Source organism: Vulpes vulpes, chromosome 10 (genome assembly GCF_048418805.1).
Source record: "Vulpes vulpes isolate BD-2025 chromosome 10, VulVul3, whole genome shotgun sequence".
NCBI lineage: Eukaryota > Metazoa > Chordata > Mammalia > Carnivora > Canidae > Vulpes > Vulpes vulpes.
Window position 1 is genome coordinate 68,269,435 of NC_132789.1, and position 16,503 is coordinate 68,285,937.

Consider the following 16,503-nt stretch of genomic DNA (forward strand, 5'->3'; position numbering starts at 1 on the left):
ATCAATGTAAGGAGTATTGCCCAACATAACAACACAAAAGAAACTGCAGTGCAAACTAATGAAAATCAGGTCTATTAAAAATGAGAACAGACCATAGAGGGGTGTTTAATTATTAGAAGATAAGAATTTTGATTAACTAGTTAGTAGCAGAGGAATACAAAGACATGGTTGAGGGAGGTACAATTAAGTGATGTGAAGCTGAAGTTCAGTATCACTTTCTATGAACGACTATGTTGTTATATCAAGGGCTTTTTAATGGTAGCATTTGCTAACAATTTGGTGATCACAAAACATCCAACAATTAAGTTTTAGGTTAAATGTAGAAAATATATATAGTTGATTTAATGAGTCTACCAACTGAGAACAGTGCATCAATGTTTACAAATCTCTAAAAGGGATATAAAGTGAGCTAATATTTCAAAATGAGTTTGCATAATGAACAAGCTACAAATTTTGTCAAATTACTATCTATTAAAGTCCATGGGTCTGTACCTGATTCCTAGAATTTATACCAACAACAGGGATCCCCACCACCTTAAAATAGTACAGCATATTAAGGTATAACTAAGAAGTCCATGGTTCTAGTAGTTCTGACTTAAGGAAAAGATCCAGAAAATACAGAAGACTTAACAGGTCTTGCAGGGAAGAAAAAAACAAAACAAAACAAAACAAACAAACAAACTCCAAAAGTGATCAAGGAAGCCCTTTTTGGACATGTGTGAATATGGATACAAGCTTCCTCAAGATCATGCCATCTTAGAAAAATTAATTGCCTACCATTAAAACAAGTAAGAATTCAAATACAATTATATATATATATAAGCAAGTTAAAGAATTTTCAATGTGATTTTAAAAATTGTTAACAATTTTAGAAATAACTTTTTGTTATTATTTTAAATTTTACCAGAAGTAGTATGGCATGGCATGAGCTGTTCCAAAAAAAAAAGCTAAAACATTTTTGGGGGCACCAAGCTGGCTTAGTCAGAAGAGAATGTGACTCTTGATCGTGGGGTTGTAGGTTCAAGCCCCACATTGGGTGTAGAGATTACTTAAAAACAAACTTAAAACAAAAAAGGAAAGAAAGTCATTTCTGCATAATTTCTCTGGAACTCGCTTTGGAATATGTACTAATATACTTTAACTTTTAAAAGTAATGATTTCCCATCCTTACTAAAATCACCAAACATTCATCATCATGTATCCTCCTCCCTCCTTTGCAATTTGCAAAAGCCTTTCTGAAACCTCCTAACCGTAATTTTCTATTCAACATGATGAATGTATAAAAGGTCATCTATCTCAAACCATTTCAAAGACCATAATGCAATGAAGTTATAATGACTTTTTCTTTCCTCAAAAAGAAACTTACTGCAAATTGAGAATTATGAAACCAAAGACTTCTTTGAACACAGGGAAATTGAACATAATTCTGAGGCTGAAAATTAGTTTTAATCAAAGGAAATGTCTGCTAGGTATAAAAAAAAAACTGGCATCTAATTTACTCCATTTGCTTTAGGACCTTCTGAACTCATTATTAAAGTTTAGGTTAAAAACAACTTACTGAGCCACTGGCTGTGACAACTATTTCAAACCACTTTATAAAATGAAGGATAAGTGAGCAGGGTTTAATTTCCACTGAATCCCCGGGGGGCTATCTAGCCTGGTTCCATCTTCTATAGTTCCAGTGGAAAAGCAATCTTGTTATTGTAAACAAGCAGCAACAACATGTACAACAATACAAAATATTTCTTCCCACCAACCTAAAATATAAGTATTAGTTTGTAACATTATTTCCTGATCTAAAGTTACTTTAATTGAACCAATCTGATAGCTAATCCATTTTAATGTCACTAAAATTATGACATAATCATATACTAACCAAGACAATATACACAGGTTTATGGTTTATTCATGAGCCAAATTTATAGTACTCTCCGTAACAAAGAACTAAAAACAAACATAACACAACCTACCTTCATTGGGAGATGTTTTCAACCTGCTGCAAATTCCAGAGACGTCTCCATAGCTTTCTTGTATTTTTCGTAATGCATCTGTAGACCTGAGCTCCATGAGAGCCCGCAGCTCTGCGAGCGTGATTCCAAAGTCTCCGTCATGATTAGCTTCCTTCAAAGAGTTTTTTACTCCACTATATGCAAGTGAGTTGTTTGCCATGTCGCCCATTACAAGTATAATTTATTAAGAGGAAAATGTTTCCCAAAGACTCTAATTTTCACTTGATGTATTTCCAAGATGAAAATCTTTTAAATATGAAATTCTTTCTTAAACCAAACACTCATTGTATGACTTTGTAGAGCAGCATCAACAGCATTTCCCAGAGAAGTATCTTGACTTTTGGCCCATGACTAGTTTCTTCGGATCAATCATGAGATGTACACATCTGTAAGAAAATATTTAAAAGTTAGTAAAATCCCTCTCATAGTATTATGCATACAAGCATATTTTCTAAGTCTCATCTGGTAGCTAATCAAAGTACATCACTTAACTATAAAAATATTTTTAACTGTAGTCTCCTGCCTTTATAGTGTTTTGCATGACAAAAGATCAAAGTATAACTCCTAAATAAAATTGTATTTCAAGATGTTACATCTTACCATTATTAAATGAAACTGCATTTCACATTTTTATAAAATATAAAATATATAAAATAAAATTTCACAATTTTATGTTCCATTCAGTGTCACTGTTATTAATAGTTATCACTCAGCACTTACATTCCAAGCACTATTTCTTTAAATTCATTCTCTCATTTAATCACAATGTAATCCCATGAGATGTTATTACTCCTTACTCTACTGAGAATAAGCTTTAGAAAAAGTGAGGAGTTTCTGCAGAGCTTACAAGTGCCTTAAAAAAAAAAAAAAAAAAAAAGGATGAGCTGGGATGTCTCCAAACCCACGTTCCTTCTAATACGTGGATCCTTGTCTCCAAACCTTTCATACAATATAGACCCTCAAAGGTCAAAAAACCACAATGAACAATATGCCTGCCTGCAATTCTCCTTGACCACCTGTAACACTACCCTCTTGGCTTTCTAAAACTATCTTCCACCATGATTTCTGTCCTGTATCACCTCAGATCTTCCCTAGACCAGCTATCCCAAGAAATTCTCTACCCCTTATCCCTCTTTATCATTACTCTCTCTTTGCTGGCCTTTAGTATTACCTAAAATTACCCTGTTCCCTTATTTGTCAGGTTTGCCCATTCGTATATCCTGGGAATCTAGAACTATGCCAGGGACATGGCAGACATTCGGTATTTAACCAATAAATGGATGCATTAATTTAATTTTCCCTATAGTTCTTTCAAGTTCTCTTTGTACTCTAAGTCACCTAAAGATGAGTGTTCAACTCGTCTCCATCTATGTCCTTTAATCCCCTCAATGTTAACATGCCCAACACTGGATTCATCTTATTCTCTAAACAGGGAATTCCCTTCCTCAATCACCATTATTCTAATCACCTGGGCTTGAAACCATCAGTTATCTTTGATTCCATCCACTTTAGCTTCAGTCAGTTACTGAGTTAATTCTTCCTTTGAAAAGTTCCTTTTAGGCACCCATGTGGCTCAGTCAGTTGGGCGGTCGTCTTCAGCCCAGATCCTGATTCTGTAGTCTGGCATCCAGGTATCTGCTACTCCCACGGCCTTTCACCCCACTCGTGCTATCTCTCTCTCTCAAATAAAAAGTTAGATTTTAAAAAGTCCCTTTTATATAACCTGTCTTTCTGATCTTCCAATGCCTTCTCCACAAATTATAATCACTACCCCCCCAATGTTCTTTCTCATTCTAATTTCTGCTTTATCCAAAGGTGTGCATTTTGCTGCTACATATAGTTTTTGGAACAGGCATCATGCCACTATACCTAAACTTAGAGGATGAAAATACAGTCCTACTGCTCACACTTATTTATTAGCACTTAAGCCCAAACTCTAGTTTACCTATTCAATCTCTCTTCTTCCCCAAATACCTCTCCCCCATATTTAATAAAATATTCAATGATTGGGAACTAGAAAAGAATACTGGCAAGTGCAATTAATCTTCATGTATTAAATTGTTATGAGGATTTTGCAAATCATGGTATGTGGTTCTCATACTTCAATATGCATCAAAATCACCTCCAGGGTTTAGATTCAGGAGGATTAGGATGGGCTCCATCATTTACTTTTCTAACAAATTCTCAGGTGAGACAGGGGCTATCAGTCCAGAGAGCACACTGTGAGAACCAGTGGATAGGAAAATGGGCTAAAAACTCTGAATTCATACCAGGTGGCTGAGGAAAAATTCCTTGCCTTGGGGTTAAATATGCACGGACGGATATGATAGCTACAGATTCCAGGAGACATTTTTTTTTCATAGCCTGTTTCCTCCCACTTCACAAATCCTTCTTGCCTGCTCAATTATTACCAATTTTATTCATCTCCGAGGCAAAGTGGGTTCCCTCCTACTCACACATCAATTATTATAATAACCCAACTCCAAAGACTAGAGAGGGTGATTATTTGATTATCTCCTTGAGTTTCCACACTCAAAATTTGCTGGCATCTGAATATCACACCAACCTTAAAATAAGTTATTTGTTGAAGAGATAAAATAATAAGATTCCTAACTAAATCTGCGTGTTGAGGGCATTCATGTCATCAGTCTCTGGTTTCTTCCAAAAAGAGGACTCTTCCTCAGTGGTAGCTTCCTATCCCAAGAATTACCACTGAGGTAAAATAAGTTACCCGGCGGATTTTCCAAGAACAACTGACATATGTAATCTCTTCATCTTTCTGCCTTCTTTCGGGAGCCAGATTTCTGCAAAAACTCATACATTCTGGTCTGAGTTATTAGGGGAGGGGCAGATCCCCAGGTTAAAAAAAACCTGCTACTGTTCAAAGCACCTGGGTGGGGTAAATAACTGATGTGTTTTGGGTTTGAGTGCAGAGCTTCACTGTTGTCGCATAAAAACCAAATCCTCCATTTCAGCTTCTGTCAATATTAAAACTAATATTTTTATTCTTCTCTGCCAATCGGTGTTTTTTCTCCAGACAGAATGCAAGCAGGAGAAATGGGTGTTCCTGGGTTCTCTTTTTCTCGACAATAAGGATACAAAAATAGAGCTAGGATCTGAATTTCTATTTGTGACTCAAAAGCCATGCCTCTACTTTGTCTTCATGTTTTACTGGGTTCAAAGATAAACTGTCACAGGTCAAACAACAGTCGAATAATACCAAATGTACCAATTTATATAATAAAAGCAGACTTCAGACATTACAGTGGATATCTGTTATCTGCCAGTGCAGTAGCCTTTCCCGCACTTTTCAGGACTAGTCCCCAATTTTCCTTCAGGGATCTGCCCTTCCCTGATTCTCAATGTAGTCCCTATGAGGTTCCCTCCCACATCCAAACATCCGGGCCACGATGAACCCCCGTTGAAGAATGCGCGGCCACGATGAACCCGAGCCCCCCCCTCCACCCCGGGTTGAATAATGAAGAATGCACGTATGACCCAACAGGGGCAAAGGGCAGGAAGGAGGCTTCTGTGTGACTCTGGGGCAGAGACTTGTCTTTTCTTACTGAATTTAAATCTGAGATGTGGAAAGCCTCTGCGAATGGATCCAAAAGGGAAGGAGAGACAGAGGGAGGAAAGGAGAGAGGCAAGGAATGTGCCCGTCACTGCTGGATCACTTGAGCCTGCTGGTCAGTGTCAAGTCTGTCCTTTCTTTGATTTTCTTAGTAATTTATCAATAAATTCCCTTCTGGGGTTGAGGTTTCTACCACTTTGCAACAGCTTTTTAAGTACATGATTATCAATTATGTCCAGTTCTCCCACTGTTTAAAGAAAGAGAAATCAAAGCAAAAGCACCAAATGCAAACGAGACACTTTCCAAAAGCGGACTAGTTGAATTTACAATTACGTACAAGTTATACAGCAGGCTGGTTCTGTATATCTAGATTGTCTATAGCCTCTTTTACAAGTTTCCTTTCTACTTTCACCCCTCCATCCACCGAACTAGCAAATTCACAAAAATGCTTAGGACTTTTAAAAAGTTTTATTTTTTGTTTGTTTGTTACAAAATGACAAGATGGGGACACACTATTTGGAACTGAGATATAACAGAAAGTAGAAGATCTGTTTTTGCTTCTTTGTGTTGCCTAACAGATTCTGATCTTCCATTTGAAAAGTTTAAGAAGAAACTACTATGAGGATGCAGAGGCCCCCAAAGCAGGGGCGGGGAGAGGAGGATATTTTAAAGAAAACACATTGCTACTCTATGGAGGCCTCTTGATCTACATAACTTATCCCTGAATCCCTAGATGGCATCTCTGGCCAACCCACTACTAGTCTTTGGGGGATTACAAAAAAAAAAAAGAAAGAGGTAGTTTAAGACTGGAGTTAGGCAAAAAGTTACATTCTTCAAAAAGGAGGGTAAGATGGATTTCAACTGACACATAAGCTTTACTATGAATGGGCAGGGCCCTCTGAAGAAGACCAAAAAAAACCTGTGAGGTCCTACTAAGTAATGAGTAAAGTTCACAAGGAGACAGCTTTGTTAGTTACAATTTCAATTCCTTCTTTCAAAAGAAACACTTGTAGATCATGAAATGATTGTGTGGGGCATTCGTTATCTAGACTCAACAATGATAACCACAAAAAGCTGCATATCAGAAAAACTCAAAGAAATACAGGGCAATAGTTAAGTTATGGGATGAAATATGAAGCTGGATGAAACTGAGCACTATAAAAATATTATATAGTAACATGAGATTCTTGCAGACAAGTTACAAAATATATGCCTCCATAACTAAGTGTACTATAACAAAGAGGAACAACCTGCAAGACATTACTAGGTTCCTAATTCTTGACTTCTAAACCATTGTTGGTGATTTACAGAGAAGTGATGTTTCTCTACTCTGCAGACAGCTTGAAGGTAGGTAAGCCAGCAAATGTTAGATGACAGAATTGGGATCCAGATAGACAGGTAGGAATGAGAGGACACATGAATTGCTACAAAATGCACTAACTCGATGTTAGTTAACATGATCTAAGTGCTTTCCACTGGGCCCCTGAAGAAAGTATGTTCTTAGGTAGCAATGACAGGAGCCTAACACCTATAAAGATCAGTAACAGACTATTCCGCTTCACCTTGGACAAACACACCAATAATACTGCCGGGTCATTCATAAAATACAGAAACAAATACAGTACTCACCGCTTTAAATGTGTTTATATAAAACTATTTGAACTTAGCTTGGCACACAGTTAATCATAAACATGTCAGCGATTTCTATTGTTAAGAATATTTGCAGACAATAATCCTGTTCTCCTCAGATGAGGACTGCCCAGCCATTTCAGATAAGGAATGTTTAAAAAAACTAAGATTTCCGGACGCCTGAGTGGCTCAGCAGTTGGGCTCTTGCCTTCGGCTCAGGGCTTACAGCATGATTCTGGGGTCGGGGATCCAATCCCAAACTGGGCTCCCAGTAAGGAGCCTGATTCTCCCTCTGCCTATGTCTCTGCCTCTCTATGTGTGTCTCATGAATAAATAAATTTTTACAACTTTTAAAGATTTCTAAACCTAAAGGAAAAGAGGATTCTGATGATAGTCTAATATAAAAGCAGCTCTGCTATACAGATAAAACATGATGACTGAATCTATCAAAAAGATGGATAAATGAATGAAAGGTACCAACTTTTATTTGTATTACACATAACAGGCCTGCTAGGCTCTGCACTGGTCTGGTATGAACACCATGAACTGCATACTGTAAAAGAGTTAATAATAAAGAGAATGTTAGGAGTCAGGAAACCAGTACATTGAAGAAATAGAGAAAATTTAGTCCAGGGGAGGAATGTGATAGCAAACTTCAAACATTTGAAGTTTTATGGTGTAGAAAAGGGACCAGATGTATTCATGGCCTCTTGAAGACAGAAATAGAATGAAAGGAAGGAAGCTACAGAGAGGTAGTTTTTGGCTACCAACGTCAAACTCTATAACAAGTCATCAAAAATTGGAATAGGTCTGTAACAGTTAATTTTAAGGAAACATGACTGGTCACAGGGTACTCAGATACCTGGTTAAACATTATTTCTGTGTGTACCTGGGAGGGTGTTTCTGAAAGAGATTAGCATTTGAATAGGTAGACTAAGTAAAGCAGACTGCCTTCCTAGGGTGGGTGGGCTTTGCCCAATCCATATGGGATCTGAACAGAACAAAATAGGAATGGGAATTCATACCAAGGCTGGGCCCACAGAATGAAAATGAGACCACTGGCTTTCTAGGGTCTTTAGTTTGCAAAAGGCAGATAGTGGGACCACTCAGCCTCCATAAATGTCTGAGAAAATTCCTCATAATAAAGCAAGCACTGTTTGTATATACTTCTGATTGGTTCTGTTTCTCTGGAGAACCCTGACTACTAAAGGGCCCCTGGGTTAAGTGAGAACTCCCTAGCCTTGGAGTTGACCAAGCAAGATACTAAAAGAATTATATGGAAGGATGCTCAATACCTGGAAACAACCCGTGCCCTTTTTGTGACAACTCTAATCTCTAGGGATCCCTGGGTGGCGCAGCGGTTTGGCGCCTGCCTTTGGCCCAGGGCGCGATCCTGGAGACTCGGGATCGAATCCCACGTCGGGCTCCTGGTGCATGGAGCCTGCTTCTCCCTCTGCCTGTGTCTCTGCCTCTCTCTCTCTCTCTGTGTGACTATCATAAATAAATAAAAATTTATAAAAAAAAAAAAACTCTAATCTCTAAAAATCCATTCTTAATTTAGAAGGTAACTCCACAGGCTAATGCAGTAAGCATGCTTTATACATATACACAACTGACATCCTTTTCTGCACTCCATTCACCATGGATTCCATTTATCTTTTAAAAATAAAGACTCATTTTAGGCAGGATTGCTTCAAACACAACAAACCCCAGGGGGAAAAAATATTTCTTGTGTGTAAAGTATGAATGATACCATCTAATTTGAAGATCTGCTAATTGCAGTCATAAGTTTAAGGAAAGTCATGTGGATTAATTTCAAGCCTAAATTTAAACAAATTAGTTATAAATCAAAAGTAATGTGTTAGAAGCCAATCCTTTCGCTTAAACTTTCATTAATCTAAAATATTTTTAAAAGATTGTATTTATTATTTACTTGACAGAAAACGGGGGGGGGGGGGGGGGGAGTGAATGCGCACAAGTAGACAGAGTGGCAGGGAGAGGGAGAAGCAGGCCCCCAGGCTGAGCAGAGAACCCTAGAGGGAGCTCAATCCCAGGACCTGGGATCATGACCTGAGCCAAAGGCAGATGCTTAACCTACTGAGCCACCCAGGTGCCCCTTAAAATATCCTTTGAATCAACTAGCTACAGATCCACAAGTAAGCGTAATTGTTTTCAAATCCTTCCCAATGCAGAATGAAATTTCAAAACATGAAAAAGTTGTAGTACTAAATCTTACTCTTCAATTTTCTAAACTTACAGATTTTGTAATTACTTCAGAATATGAAGTTATTTTTTATTTCATATATTCTTTCAAAAATTTTTGAACGGTTTTCTTAAGGTATCCACACTGAAAGAGCTCAATGAAATGTCTGGGTTTTCATTTGATATACAATAACTTCAGCATTAAGTCAAATTTCTATTTACTAGCTCTAATATGTCTCAGTAAATTTTTAAAAATTAATATTAACAAAGGTTCTTAACTGATTTTATAGGAACATAAATTATGGATCTGAGGTTTAAAAAAAGCTAAAGCTAAAGACATTATTTTTTTTCACTTAATAAGAGAATTAAGTTTCTAAGTCAAATACTGATCAGAAACAAGTCTTAAAGCCAACATTCTGTTAAAAAATGGTTACAAAGGAAGAACCATAGAATTTAATGGCCAAAAGTGATGTTGATTCAAATCCAATTGCTCATTTTATAGCCACTGAAACCAAACACACATAATCATCTACTTCCAAAAAGAATATACTTATAATAAAAGAGAGCAAATAAATACTCCCCAAAATCACTAAAAATAGGAGTAAAAAAACAAAACTTAAGTCAAGGGGCAAATCATCACAATATACAGGCTGTAAAGAGGCCACTACCACCTAAATAGCTGGCATTGTACTTCAAAGTGGATCGCCACACCCTAGCTATTAGGCACAACATCTGACAAAAAGCTAAAAACTTGCTTTTGACTGCAACCTTTCAAAAAAGAACACTCAATCTCAATTTTCTTAGTTTCTTTTAGCATAAAGATTAATCCAATTTCCTTTGCAGACAAGTAGTTGTGAGGAGAGGGATAACTAAGCTTTTATAGCTGTTTCTCACAGTGGCTGCTATTAGCATTTTATTGTTAGCACTATCTCTTAAGTGAAGAAATGGAGCCCAGCATACCCTGCCCCACCCCACCCCATTAGATAATAGCAGTGACCTTCAGACCTCAGGCAGGACAACCTAAAACTCACCACCTTAAATGTCCCTGCAAGGTTCAGCAGTATTAACTACTATATAAGTAAGCCTAAATTTAGGCCCACTAAACTTAAATTTATTGAAATGCAAAAACCAATGCCTTATTCATCTTTGATCTCCATATCTTACCATGATCATTCAAAATATAGTCACTTTCTACAGAAAAAGAAAAATTATCCTGATTCACACCTGTAAAGTCTTCCAACAATTAAAACAATTTTTAATAGAAGTGATAAAAATGTACTGTAAACTACTAAATATAAAAGCACTGATGTGTAATATCAGATTAATGGCAGAAAGAAGAGATGGCCTACCATCAAGAGGCTGCATATCAAAGAGAAGACACCTCAAGATCATGGATGGTCATGTTTCTTTTACAAAATTTTGTTATGCTCAAGTTATGTCATTAAAACACTCCAAAGACCAAGGGATAACTCAATTTTAACATTCTTAACTCACATTTTTTATTTTTTAAGAGGCTTAAAAGAAAGCATACACACTGCACAAAGGAACATAAAGACTATATAAAGCCTGTTGAGAAAAGTAATTTATATCAGGTGAATAAAGAATGATACATAAACAAGATTAAATTCACCAAACATGATTTCGGTTTTATAGAACTGATAAAACACAGAAAATAAACATTGTCTACAATGTCTGATTTATTAGTCTCACAGGATTCGTAAATACCGTCGCTGTGTCTGAGATGACTAAAATTAGTCTCACTCCCCTCAGTAAATTACTTACCATCTACCCAGAATCTTCAAGAGGCAGAGACTAAGTACACCACTTGAAGGGCGAGCTACAGCTGCTGCCAGCGATAAATTCAGCACCATCACTTTGGCAAATCTCTCAGGGTGGGCAACAAGTGGATTAGAATAGTGGAGGCACTAATTTGTTCTTCTATTATAGCTTTTATTGCACAGCAGCAATGATTTGTTTACCTCTCGTCTTCCCCAATGAACTGTGAACTCAAGGCAGGATTTGTGGTATTTTAATTTTAACCCCTCACACTGTATGGAATACAGTAGGTGCTTAGTGACTATATTTGATCCTGAAGCTAAAAATCAATTTGAAAAACAGGTTTTATAACAGTAAGCAAGGACAATTTAAATAGAGCAAAACAAAACCTCATAACCCTATGTTTAAAATAATATGCTAAGTACGCAGGATTAGTCAAAAGAAAGTCACAGTATTTGAGGAATTTCCAAACCACCTTGATATGTAACACATACAAATGTAACTTTCTTTTCAATCCTTCCAGACAATATTAGTTCAATGTATTTAAGATTTTTCAAATGAGCTACAATATACAACGACTGCTACAGAGCAATGGCTTTTAACCAGGGTCTTAGATCCTTGAAGCTATGAAAAGTAATAATGCCGAGTTTCAATATTTTAGAAAGGCTGGAGTAAATGATACAGTTGCTTGAGAAATAGTTTGCTAGGATTACACTAAAGTTACACCAAATCAATACGGTAATAAGGTTAACAATTACATATAAATAATACATAAAAATTTTACCTCATTAGGGCCACTGAATAAGACTCGGAATCTACCATCTTTTCTGAAATTTACTATTTCTACTTCATCTTCAACTCAAAGATCAACCCACTTCACTCTAGCTTCTTCCGTGCTGCAACTGAAACTACTCTTCAAGGTGACCACTGACTCGTCTTGTTCTAAATCGAAGGGACAAATGTAGTCCTTCTTATCTAACCTACTGACCTTTGCCACTGTTAACCACTCCCTCACTCTTGAAATGTCCCGCTGCCTTAACTTCTCCGATGCTCCATTTTTGTTCCCACCACGCTGCGATCTCTGGCCGCTTGTTTTCATTTTCCACTGCTTGTACAATTGTCAAGGGAGTCAGTGGGGAGGGGCCGGGTGGCACTGTAAGCCTGACCATAATTGTTTTCATCTGTTTTTAGTGAGCGCATGAGATCAGTTTATAGATAATAGTTAAAATTTATTTGCATGTGCATTTAGAAGTTTTATTTTTTCTGTCTCATATTTTAGAATTTCACAATTCAATTAAAATGGTAAAACCACACTATAGCCGTCTGGCTCAGTACAAGTGTGAATAAAATCACCTCGTTTCCTTTTCCTAGCCTGAAACACAGCTCCTATTCCCCACAGCCTTGAGTTTATAAAGAAATATGTCAGCCCAAAGCAGAAGAAACTCAATAAATTGATGATTCATCCCCTTCCCTGGGGCTGTAAGACAATTACTCTTGCTTTTTGATAGTACAGATTATCTGTTTATGCCAACAAAGTACTTAATTAAACAGTATGTGATAAAATTTTAATGTGAATGATCCCAAATACAGATACCTTGAAGTTCACAATTGGTGTTTTTGCTTTATGGTCAAATCAGTTGGAATCATCTTATCCCAAACTCTGATGATAACCTGCATCTCTTAAAAGGCTGTTCTAGCTTTGCAAGTTGTATGGATACAGACCGAAACCACGATCTTTCTGAATGTACCCCCAGGATAAACTGAAAAGTGCTGGGTCACATACTGGATTATCAAAATCATTTATATACTAATTCCATATACCTCAGATCAGTGGTTCTCCAACTTCAGCAGGCATCAGATGATGTCAAAGACTCCACCAGCAGTGGTTCAATTCAATAGTAGATCAGGAGTAGGGTGCAAGAATTTACATTTCTAATAGCTTCTCAAGCGATAAGGATACTGAGGCCACTGCCACTGGTAGGGAGAACCACTGCTGTAGATCTATGTGCCTTGAACTTTGGCTAAAGAACAAACTGTTGGATTACCACCTTCATCCAGAATTCCCTGTCAATTATATAAGCCAATTACTCATGGCTCCTCATTATGTTATTCTCAATTTGCATGAGTAATTGAAAGCAGACGATACTCTAAAAATATTCTGTGAGCTGTTACTTCAAATTACTTTGGTTTTTAATACCAAGTATACTGATAGACAAACACTGAAAATAATTTCTTTCATTGAAAGAAATATGGAGCCTCCTTATTTCATTTTGAACATGTGAAATGATTTTAAATACCTAAAACAGTATTAAATTGTAAGAACTTTAACAGAGAACTGTAATTTATATACCTACCTTCTCCTGCTGTGTCCCCCCCCCCCCCCCCCCCCCCCAGCTATATCCTTTGTTTGTTCCTATTCTATTGAGACATTTCAGGAACTCTCATCCTTAACACTGAGTTTCCTAGTAAAGGGTAAGCCTTTGAAAAGCTCAAAATTAAGGAAAGTTAATTTTATATAATCCTGTAAAGCTTACCACCAAATGTAAGAACATATTATATCTCCAATTACATATGAGAACGAAATGTTCTATCATTTTCTAGTTTCACTGGTTTTGAGAATTTGAGCTATAGTCAAGGAAGAGATTTCTAAATTAAAACACTGTTGTTTTTTTTCCCCCTTCTGTTCAGGAGCAAGAAGGCAATATGAACACTTGAATGTCACACCAGCTGCTGTAGCAGCCTACTCAAGTCCTTAAGAGAGTCTATCCTGTCAGTTCACAAGAACCTACACTTAAATGCTTAAGGAAACAGGATGCTCATTATGTCACTGAACGAGCGCACAAAAATAAAGTTGGCAATATTCAGTGAGGCAGAACTCTTATCTGTAAATTTAACATGAGCTTTCTGTTTTCTTAATTAAAAACTGTAAATTTCAAGGTTTTTTTATCCCAATATTTAAACAACTGAATGCAGAAATAGGGAGAGACAACACTCCCATTTCTTTAACTTCTTTCTCTTTATTTACATGATTTGATAGCCGATGGTCTTTTGCAATTTCCAGCTGTAGTTACTAAAGAATAGCAGAGTAAATCAATACCCACTTTAGCAGCACAAAGACTCTGAAAAATAAGGTAAGCAATATTTTAAGAGGATGTTAGGCAAGAATCTTAGAGTGCAAAGCATAATGGAGATCAGGGAATGTGTTGAACCATAACCACTCCAACCCATCAAGCTGATGATCCTTCAAACTAGTTTCACAAAGTTTCTGACCTTCATTCCAAGACTTTGGAGCTTTTCTGTTTTTATTTTTATTTTTTAAGATTTTACTTATTTATTCATAAGAGACACAGAAAGACAGGCAGAAACACAGGCAGAGGGAGAAGCAGGCTCCCTGCAAGGAGCCAGAGGTGGGACTCAATCCCAGGACCCCAGATCACCACCTGAGCCAAAGGCAGATGCTCCACCACCGAGCCCCCAGGTGCCCCTCATTCCAAGACTTTGATTTGTACTCTGTGACTACTCCTCAAGGGTAGAGCCACATATTAAAAATCATCATTTGGAATTGTTCTATTTTCAAGATTCTTCTCTAATACAACTTATCTTTATTTCTTTTCATTTACACAGAACCTTCTGTACACATTCTGACCTCCAGACTCAAAGGCAGTTCAGACCCCTTCTGATCATACTTGCCTCCCTAAAAAAGCTAAGTTCCCAATGGTCAGTGACTCCAGTTTTGCTCTTATGTCTCACTAGTTCTTTTATCCTCCCACTTCGTCCATTCAGTTAATTAGGTGCCCCTGAAGAGCATACTGTCTAGCTGAGCAATGCTGGTTAAAATTTTTAAAACGGAGTTCCTTAGTTCCATCAGAAACTTATTTTTCTCAGACACCTGCTATTCAACGACACATCTCCGTCTTCCTAGTACGTTCCTCTTTCTATTCCAAGTCTCCTTGGAATTACTCCCGCTCTTGTGTCTACCCAGGCTACAAAAAGTCTCCTCCAACACTTTATTTCCTTGACTGTCATGGCAAGCCACTGCCACACTTCGCACTGGTTCCTTCACTTAGCCTAGCCAATATTCAGATACATTCTTACTACAAAAAAGGCTCCTCCCTCCTCATCTCCCCAAATAAGCCTCTCCTGGATTGTTAACCAAGCAAGTTATCCTCCTCCCCCACCCCCTTGCCACACTTCTTGATAAGGTACATCCTTACTGCTTCCTGGTTACCCTCTCACCTTAAACCCTGGCAAAACTGGATCCAACCTCACAGTCCGAAGCTGGCTGCCTATGGTGACTCAATCTCTGGCTTCTTCTCAGTCATCATCCTCCTATACACCTTTGTATCACTTGCTAGTACTCTTCACACTTGTCCCCTCCATTGCTAACAGTTCTCCAAGGCCTCCCAGAAATCATCCCCCGTCCACATTCCCTGGTGGTGGTGGTGGCTTTAATGACTGACTAGTCTTTTCTATGCAGAAAATTTAGGCCAGATCCCTTCATCTGCTGCTGGCTCAAATCTGGCCACAAGGCCAGTGCCATCAGATGGGGCCATGATGGCAGGCTGATGTTTTGGGATACAGGAGGCTCAAACCACGGCAATTTGGGAGAGAGAACTCCTCCCTGGGACCAGTCTTATCTGACAAGGATGAGAGTAGAGCACTCACTGAACCATGGAAGCTCATCCAGTCCACAACATGTGACAGTTACCAGGAGGTGACTCCTCCCAGCAGGAACTGGGTAGGCACTTTTTCCTTCTGGATGCTCAGCACCCCAAACAGAGCCTGGCACGATGACACACCCAATGAATGACTATAGACCAGAACTGCACAAAACCTGGGAGTCAAACTCTCAGAGACTGTGTGTGGTTAGGTGACCGGTTGAGAAGAAAAAGTCCATTCCTGCTGCCATGACAAATTACTACAGACTGGGTGGCTTTAGCAACAGAAATTGATTTCTCAAAGTTCTGGAGTCTGGGGAGTCAATTTGGTTCCTGATGGTGGACCCTCCTCCTGGCTTTGTGGACAGCTGTGTTCTTCCTGTGTGTCCTCAATGGTCTCTTCTGAGTCTCTGGTCAAGGGCTAGGCTTGCTTTTAGGGACTCCTTTTGCTGCAACTTGCTGTGATTGGGTGGGTGGGCAGGCGGGGTGGCAGACACATAACCTCTTTCTGTGCGCCTCAGTTTCCTTTCTTCTCTTTTCATTGCTTCTCATTGTTGTTCCTTGATCTCTTTCTCTGCACTTAAATGGTGGTGCTCTGGGCCTTCTGGACTGAAGGTCAGCTGGGAGCCAAACCTGCCTCAGGTGGTTAAAGGAG

The 16,503-nt window shown here is 38.1% G+C and overlaps 1 protein-coding gene across 12 annotated transcripts in view; it reads right to left on the reverse strand.

Annotated features, from left to right (window-relative positions):
• ATP2B1 (ATPase plasma membrane Ca2+ transporting 1) overlaps window positions 1-16,503 on the reverse strand; it is a 129,855-nt gene that overhangs the window by 69,712 nt on the left and 43,640 nt on the right. For all 12 annotated transcript variants that reach the window (XM_072724558.1, XM_072724554.1, XM_072724561.1 and 9 more), the window contains exon 2: window positions 1,971-2,395. In XM_072724558.1, the coding sequence (XP_072580659.1) occupies window positions 1,971-2,178 (208 nt within the window). In that variant the 5' untranslated portion in view covers window positions 2,179-2,395. The remainder of the gene's footprint in view (window positions 1-1,970; window positions 2,396-16,503) is intronic.